We start from the raw sequence: 8,776 nt of genomic DNA, 5'->3' as shown, positions 1-8,776 counted from the left end.
CCGAGGGCAGGGCATCTGAAGTCTACTGTGGGCAAGGCAGCCGGAGCACGGAGCGAAAGGGGAGGCCAGCAAATGAAGTAGGCAGGCGTCAGATACCCCTGCAGAGGAGTTAGAATCCTATTCTAGGAGCATGGGAAGACTTTGAGGTGTTCCAGAACAAGTGAACCATGACTGTGCCTGTCACAGGTTGGGTGGATAATGGCTAAGTTCTCCTCTATGGGAGGGAGAGCATGCTAGTTAGTTACACAAGGATAGCTAAGGACTCTAGAGAGGACCCTTGACCCCACCCGTTGTGATTTTAGGGGCAGGTTTTTTTTTGGTCTTTTTGGGGCCACACCTGCAGTATATGGACGTTCCTAGGCTAGGGGTCAAATCGGAGCTGTAGCTGCCGGTCTACACCACAGCCACAGCCACAGCCACGGTGGATCCCAGCAGCACCTGTGACCTACACCACAGCTCACAGTAACTCAGGACCCTTAACCCCGTGATCGAGGCCAGGGATCAAACCTTCATCCTCATGGATACTAGTCAGATTCATTTCCACAGAGCCACGACGGGAACTCCAGGGGTGGAAGGTTTAAGATGCATTAAACCAGAAGCCCGAGTTCTAAAGGGATGTGGGGACCTTTAGTTCAGGCCCATACATGTAAGTTCAAATCCTCCAGTCTATTTCCCCAGCTGCGGGCTCCAAGCAGATAAGATGTAAAATAGTGTGTGTGTGTGTGTGTGTGTGTGTGTTGGGGGGCGGGTGTATGGTGGAGTCAGAGCTTGCCCGAACCCAATCCTCCCCCTTAGGCAGTCACCACGCTGACACAGATGCAAAAAACCGTCAATTTTATAGTTTGTGGTTCAGAAGCAACAATATGCAAAACGGTGGAACAGTCTGTGCTGCCCCCACCCGACCCGGACGTGCCCACTCCTGTCCCCCGACAGGCCGAGAACCCAGGACCCCTGCCCGACAGGACCCCACTTAGTTACACGCCCCTGGGAGGAGCCAAGCCCTTAGGGGTCAAGGTCGGGAGAGAGAGGGGGACCAGCACCTTGGGCCCCTGAGGCGGGCCGCTGGTTAACTGGATGCGCATACGTATGTGGAGGGTGGGGGAACGACCGCGTTTGTCCCCAAGGCCAAGGATGGGGAGAGAGTAAAGCTGAGGAGAGGGCTTCGTGGGACAGGGACCCCCCACCCGGAGGAGGGGTTCTCCTCGACACCCCACAAGGCACTACTGACCCAGATGTAGGATGGCACGCCGCATCTTTGGCCCCCGAACCTCTCCCAACCCCGAGCTTGCCTGGTTCTCCCGGGCCCACCTCCCACTCCGGCTTTGGCGAGGGGGAGGAGAGGGGTCTGGACTCCGCAGAGACAAACGACGAACCGAGCAAGGCTAGCTGGGTTGGCTGGCTGGCTAGGACCCTCTCCCGCTGCTCTGGGCTCCTGGGGTCCCCTCGGCCGGGCGGCCGCCCCTGTCCCCTTTCTGCACTGGCTGGAACGAATAAATAAATAAATACCTTCCCCCACCCGCCCCCGCCCCTACAGCTGGCTCTCCTCCTCCTCCAGGGAGCGGTTGAGTCCGGGGATGAACTTGAGCAGCCGCCGGCGGAAGCTGCGATACTTGGTCTTGCGCAGGCCCGGGCCGCACAGGGCCTGCTCGCGAGCCTCAGTCCAGAGCGCGCCCGGCGCGCCCCCGCCGCCGCCCCCCGGGCCTGCGCACCGCACGCTGGCGCTGCGGCTCAGCAGCGCCCGGGGCCCCGGGGCTGAGACGGCGGCGGGGCCCGGGCCGGGCGCGCGCGCGGGGGGCGGCGGTGGCGGCGCGGGCGGCTCGGTGCCCCCAAAGAAGCACGTGTGGTAGACGGCGTCGTCCGCGTCGCCCCCGGCCCGCCGCGCGGCCCCGCGGGGACCCCCGGGCGCGGCCAGCAGGGGCCCGAAGGGCAGCGAGCCCGGGAGCAGGCCGGCGCCGTACAGGCAGGAGCGCACCGACTCCAGCGTGTCGTAGATGCTCGGATCCTTCACCACGAGGCCTGCGGGGCGGAGGACACGAGGGAGGACCGTCAGAGGGCGAGGGCAGGAGACCTCGGCTCCTTCCTTCCTGACCATCTGCGTGGCCCGTGGGCGGGGCACAACCTTGAGCCCCCACCTCCCTCAAGCGGATCTTTGACACTCAGAGCTTTATGAGGCCCACTGATGACACAAGAGCCGCCAAGGGGTCTGAAACAAGCTCTTTGAGCCTCGGTGTTCCCATCTGTAAAATGGAGATGGCGGGATCTAGCACTTTCCTCAGAGCACAGGTATAAGGATTACCTAAAAATGTGACAGCGCTGCTGCACCGGTAGTAGTAGCTTTCTTTACTTTGGAGCGGGAAGCAGGGAAGACGGTATGGTAGGGGCGCCAGTGGCCGGGCACAGCCCTCCTCTACTCACCGTGCACCAGGCGCTGCTCCTGCACCATTAGGGACCTGTATTCTCCCCACTTCTCATACAGGGTTTGCTGCAAGAGACACCCCCCCGCCTCGCTGTCAGGAGCTAGCAAGCAACTAGGGGGAGGTGGCTGCAGACTGAGGGATCAGGGAGTACACAGAAGAAACCTTTAGGTTAAAAGGAGGTCCAGGAAGATAAACTAAAAGAGACCCGGGCCTGCAGGGGCAGGGGCTTGGGAAGAGGAGGTGGTGGCGGCAGCAAGTCTCTGGGCTGCTTTACCTTCAGGTACTGCAGACGAGCTTCCAGCTCTGCCTTCCGAATTGACGTCCCGTACAGAGTTTCCAGTCTGAGGAGGTTGGGGAATCGAAGGCTGAGTGAGCCCAGGGGGTGGGGAAACTCCGAGGGAGGCTGAGCTCAGGTCCCCTGTCCCCCGCTCCCCTGCCAGGGACTGAGGCACCTGGACTTACCTGAGAACGTTGCCAGACGCCTTGATGATGTCAACAATCTCTCGATGCCGGATGCCTTCCACATTCAGCCCATTGACGCTGGCGATGGTGTCCCCTGCCAGGCAGAGAGGGGCTTGGCATCTGCTCCGTGGGGCATGTGGGAGAATCTCAGCCCCTTACCTTCTCCAGAAAGGTTAGGGGTAATAACCCCATAGAATTCGCCTGTACTCCCTACCCCCACTCATGGTTCTGAGGAGATCTGGTCCAGGCCCAGCACCCCAGCACAGGGGCCGGGGCCCTCGGACACCTCCCCCACCCCAACCCGCCCACCCCGCCTCACCCTCAGAAAGCGCTGTCTTCAAGGGCTGAGCCCTCCCCTCAAGCCTGGGCTGCCCCCAGAGCTGGTTATTTTGGTTCAGCCCACAGGCTGTCATGAGACCCAGCAGACAGGAAGGGGGCTGGGTGAGTAGCAACCAGCTGGGAACTAACACTGGCCCCAGGCATAAGTGGCCTCAGCCTCTGATGCCCTGGGCCACCGTGGAGCCTCCTGAGCTCAGGTAAGGCTGGCCACCATTTTTGAGGGCTCATCGCCCATCAGGAAAAGCGGTGGGGATCCCTGCTATGGCTACCCTTGAGATTAGGAGGGAGAGTGGAGCTGAAACTCCTTTGCAAAATTGCAATGAACCCCTCTAGCTCCCTGGGGCTGCTGAGCAACGGGCCAGGAGGTGAGGGCTTAGGGAAGAGAATGGTGACAGGAGGTCAGTTCGTGTGGTCTCAGGCTGCCCCTTCCTGGGACTTGGGACTCTAGATCTGGCCAGTCCCAAGGGTCTCTTACTGGAGGCACCATTTCCTTGCTAGAGGAAGTATTGGGCCAGGTTGGGGCCAAGTAAGGCCCTGATCCCCAGTATTAAGCGGCTCTAATGGAATGTTGTTCCTTCCCCAACTCCTGTCCATGCCTGATGGCCAGATGGCCAGGAGGAGGCAGGACAGCAGCAGCATGTGCCTTTACCAGGGCCCGGTTCTGTGCCCAGGGAATCCCCTCACCACACAGAGGTGAGGACAGGTCACTGCCCCCAGTCTGCAGATGGGACTGCTAAAGATCACGCAGTAAATGGCACATTTGCCTGGATCCAATCCATTCTTTCTTTCTGGTCTTCTCAAAAGAGGAGGAGGAAAGGGGGAGTGGTTTCAGAAGAGATTTCTTTTTTTTTTTCTTTTTAGGGCCTCACCCACAGCATATGGAGATTCCCAGCCTAGGGGTCTAATCAGAGCTATAGCCACCATCCTACATCACAGCCACAGCAACATGGGATCCGAGCCGTGTCTGTGGCCTACACCACAGCTCACGGCAACGCCAGATCCTCAACCCACTGAGTGAGGCCGGGGATCGAACCGTATCCTCATGGATACTAGTTGGATGCGTTTCAGCTGCACCACAAGGGGAACTCCTCCGATGAGATTTCTTGCCCCCTCTGCTTGGGAGTAGGGTCACACCGCCCTCCCAGAGCCCTGCGTCCTGGGCTCGGGCCTCACCTGGTGTGAGCCCAGCCAGCTGGGCAGGGCTGGACTCATGAACCCGGCAGACGAAGGTCACCATCTCCACACGCTGCTCCTCGCGGTGGTGGAGGCCGTAAGTCTGTAACACACAGGGGGCCCTCAGCCCAAGGCTGGGACAGGATCCACCCATCCCGCAGACTGGCCTCCCCGCGCCTCCCCTCCTCAGCACCCAGCTTCTCCCACCTGGATCTCAAAGCCAAAGGTCTGGTTCTCCTCCTTCTCCAGAGTCAGCACTTTCCTGCAGGAGACACAGGAAAGACTGTCGGGATTAAAAGGAGCTGGGCGGTCCCAGAGCGTGGCCCCCACCGGTGCTGGAGTCTGCTCCGGAACATCCGGGCCGGGCTCACTGTCCCAGAGACATGTCACACGGGTCACAGGTTGCCGGCACGTCCTTCCCCATGTGTAGCTGACCGTAGCTTCGGGGAGCCACACAGAATCAATCCAGCCTCTGGAGAGGGAGGCACAGGAATGCCTGGCCCCCGGGGCTGGGGGGCTAGCTGAGTTTTTGGGCCACAAACCCAGCTTTCCAGTGAGCCCCAGAATACCACTTGCTGGCTAGCTGAGGCCCCCACTTCAGCCCCAGCCTAGGGCGTCCTCTGCTCCTTGGCGGCTCCAGGGCCTTGGGGAGAGGGCTGGCCCCACCCCCAGAGGCCGGTCACGAGGCTCGGGCCCAGACCACAGCTGCTCCTCCCAGCTGCGGTGGGGCCAGCCCACCAGATGTGAGGGCTCGGGAGGGGGGAGGGGAGCCTCGAGGCCGCCCCTTCCCGCACTGACGGCCTGCCCGCTGGACACAATGGTCTGGAGTTGCTCCAGATCCTCGCCTGCTGGGGGAGCCCAGAGTTTCCTCTGCCCACCCCCATCCCCTTCCTTCCCGGCCTGCCAGAGGCAGAGTTAAGGCCCCTTCGAGCCGCCTCGTGGCCTCAGAAAGGCCCTGGAGACCCAGGCCTCTCAGGGCCCAAACCTGCCCCGCATACCCCCTTGCCCAAGAGCAGAGCAGCAACTCCCAACCCCAGCCTGAGCTCCTCCCTGCTTTGAATGCAGGCCTTTCCCCCTGTGTGTGTGTTGGGGTGGGGAGCAGGGTGACTGCTGTATCTACTCCAGGGCTCTCTGGGTTTCTAGAAGGACTGGCAACCTTTTTCTGCAAAGGGTCAGACAGAAAACATATTAGCCTTTCTTTTTGAGACCTAAAATAGTGGACAGCCTCTGTCCTACATGGTTCTTTGTTTTGGTTTTTACAGCCCTTTAGAAATATAAAAAGGACTCTTAGTTCAAGGCTCAGTCAGGCCAACCTGGCCAGCAGGCCATAGTCTGCTGATCCATTCTGGAAGAAGCCAGGCCTGAATCAAGATGGGACATGGGCAGAGTGGGGCCAGAGTCAGCACCTCCTTCTGCCCTCATCTCAAAGCCTTCCTAAGAGGCACCCCTGCCCCAGGATGGGACCAGCAGAGGACTGAAATTCTGGAGGCAGGGGCCGCTCCACTTGAGCAGCTGGACCATGGTTTGGGCTCTCGGGGTTTGCTGGGGCTGGGAGGGCTCGGGGAGCCCCAAAGACCTCTCCTGCTTCCCCCCCTCCCAGAGCAGCTCTCTCCAGGGAGGGGGACCTGGCAGGGACTGGGGGCGGCTTGAGGAGCACCTGATGACTCAAAAGTGCCTACCTCCTTCCTCTGCCACCCCCCCTGACACAGCCCACACCCCCACCTGCCCCCCATTCTCAGTGAGGGAGCCGTGCTGAAAGGGCAGGAGCGTGACTCCCCCCTGGCTGGCCTGACATGCTGTGTCGTGCTGCCCCCACCCCAGCACCTCACCCTTTTGGACCCGTCTAGGGGCTGGGGTAACGGTGACTCACCGCTGCTGTTCAGGACTCTGGCTGAGACTCTTCCAGCGGAATCCAGAGCCCTGGGTGGGAAGGAGAATCGGGAAGAAGCAGGTGAGAGGGAGCCGTCTTGAAGCAGATGCTGAGAGCCCGCCTTTGGGGAGCTCCTTGCCTGGGCTCTGGCCTCAGACCCAGCATCCCACTCCCTGTTGCCCGTTTACCCGGCCCCAGCTCCACATCTGCTCTTGTGCTGGTGTAGCTACCTGCAGAGTCCCACTGTCAGTATCCCCATAGCTTTCTCCCCAAGCTTTACCCACCCCCATAACTGGGACTGTGGAGACACAACAGCCCTCATGGGTGCCGGGTGCATGAAGCCCTGTGCTGGTTCCCAGTCTGGTGTGTGGGGGGGTCATTACTCTAGATAGGAGAGACTCCACCCCCAGGGTGTGTATCTACAGGGGCTCGGGAGCCCTAGACCCTACCAGCTGAAGCAAGGGCTCATCTCAGGTGTTATTCAGAGAGGGGCAGGAGGCCCCTGGGCTTGCCTGTCTAGATACTCCAGAGCCCCCAGGACCACATGGGTCTCTCCTCCTAATTTATCAGCTGCAGAGTGTGGCTTGGGGGAACTGGGGTCAGAGGCCAGGTGTGGAGGGCTGGCTGACAGTCTCAGCCTGAGCATGGAAAGGCAGGGGACAGAGGGACCCCAAAGTACAGACCTTTTTGGGGACCAGCTCTGGATACAGCTGCAAGTGGCAGCTGTGTCTAGCTCCACCCGGGCCTCTCAATTTTGCCATATATTTTGTTTTCTGGGACCAAAAAACCCCACTTAGATCTCAAACTTGTCCTTAAGTCTCACTATTCTCAAGGAGAGAGATTGGGAGTTTGGGTGTTTTTTGGTTTTTCTGCTTTGTTTTGTTTTTGGTGTGGGGGATGACAGAGCGGAGGGTCCCTACTTCTTCTGGGTCCCTGAAAAACTAGTCTCTCTCCCTAAGTTATTATTCCTGGGAAAAAGTCCAGGCCCAGGCCCATCCTTGTTCTGTGTGCCCCAAACAGCCCAGGGCCTTCCTAGTCAGTGTCCTTGTTAACCCTCCCCTCAGGCTGCCCCAAGGCGGGGAAGAGAAGGAAACCCTCTTTCTCGGGAACCAAAGATGGGCCTCAGGGGTGGGGACAATTCCCAAAGGGGCCCGGGGGGGAGGGGGGGGGAAGGACTGGGCAACATAGAGAGACCCCTTTGTTTTCCACCCGATTTTCATAAAATGCAAATTCTCAACAAGCTGCTCATTGTGTTGGGGGTGGGGGGAGCCAGGGGAAAGGGTGGGGGGAGCTGAGAGGGGAAAGGCCAGCAGCCCCCTCTCCTGAACCCGGGTCTTGAGTTCTCCTTTCAGAGCGCTCGGGTCCCCCTCAGGCCAAAGGAAAGAGCCCGCCGGCGGGGGCCACTCAGAGGGCGGGCGCGGCCCGCATCCTTCCTGCCCCGCGGGCGCCCGGCTTCCCCTCCCACCGCGTCCGGTCGCGGCGGCTGACGTCCAGGGAGCGGTGGCCTCGCGCCCCGCACTCAGACGCAGGGCAGGCCCCGAGCCCAGGAATCCGGGCGTCCCTTCGGAAGGGTGAGATCTCGGAGTTGGCGGCGCCGCTCTCACTTCCCCGGAGAGAAGGCACGCGGCGCGTCCGCCGCCCTCCTCCCCACCCGGGGCCGGCGGACCCTCAACTTGTCTGGGCGAGAGGCGGGACCCCAGCCCGAGGCCTCCCCACTCCCACTGGAGAAGCCCAGACAAGGGGTCCTGGGGGCCTCGAGACACCTGGACTTGGGGAGGTGGGGCTGGGGGTGCTGAAGGGGAAGGGGATCTGGGGAGGCGGCAGGAAGGAGAGGGGCGACCGGGGCGGCGGCGCGTGGGGAGTGGAGAGCTGCCCAGCTCGGGGGTGGCGGGGGGCCGGGGCCGCGGGTGGAGGAGCTTGTGCCTTCTGGGCAGAGGGCCGAGGGGACCCAGCAGGATCTGAACGTGTCGTGGGGGTCAGCGGGCTGGTGAGGAATGGAGGGGCACTCGGGGACCCTAGAAGTGCATAGGGATCAGCAGGCACGGATGGGGGCTGTTGCGGGTTACGAGGACCCTGAGGAAGGGACATCGGAGGGCGCCGAGGGCCGGGGGGCCGTGGGAGTTGGGGGGTACGCACCTTTCGGCGGGGCAGGGTGCCCCCGGACACGGCGAGCGCGCGGTACAGCTCGGCCGGGTGATAGTCCTCCAGCGCCGCGTACAGCTCGTCCCCAGGGGTCCCAGGGCTGGCGGCTGCGGCAGGGGGGCCTGAGGCCGGGGTCGGGGTCGGAGCAGCGGGCGCAGCTTCCGAGTCGGGAGCCCGGGCAGCTGGGTCCGGGGCGGCCGTCGCCTCCTCTTTCTGCTGCAGCTTCCTGAGTCGGCGGAGGGTCATGGCTCCGGCGCCCGGTGCCCCTTGGTATGCGCGGTGGGGCTGGCGACGGCTCAGAGATGCCAGCTGGGAGAGTGGTGGGTCGCCTTCCTTTATAGGTTCGGAGAGCCGGGCGGGCTGAGGGGCGGGG

The 8,776-nt window shown here is 61.8% G+C and overlaps 1 protein-coding gene across 1 annotated transcript; it reads right to left on the bottom strand.

Annotated features, from left to right (window-relative positions):
• Positions 1 to 817: 817 nt before the first annotated feature.
• TAMALIN (trafficking regulator and scaffold protein tamalin) lies at positions 818 to 8,776 on the bottom strand. Its single transcript, XM_047786668.1, has 8 exons — positions 8,398 to 8,776; positions 6,262 to 6,311; positions 4,599 to 4,653; positions 4,392 to 4,494; positions 2,880 to 2,973; positions 2,692 to 2,758; positions 2,416 to 2,482; positions 818 to 2,016 (listed from the first exon to the last, which is right to left on the bottom strand). The coding sequence occupies exons 1-8, from the start codon at positions 8,647 to 8,649 to the stop codon at positions 1,529 to 1,531; spliced, it is 1,176 nt and encodes a 391-aa protein (XP_047642624.1). The 5' UTR covers positions 8,650 to 8,776; the 3' UTR covers positions 818 to 1,528.

The sequence above is a fragment of the Phacochoerus africanus genome, chromosome 7 (genome assembly GCF_016906955.1).
Source record: "Phacochoerus africanus isolate WHEZ1 chromosome 7, ROS_Pafr_v1, whole genome shotgun sequence".
In the NCBI taxonomy this organism is placed as follows: domain Eukaryota; kingdom Metazoa; phylum Chordata; class Mammalia; order Artiodactyla; family Suidae; genus Phacochoerus; species Phacochoerus africanus.
Note: the sequence above shows the minus strand (reverse complement) of the source record. Positions and strands in the feature narration are given on the sequence as shown.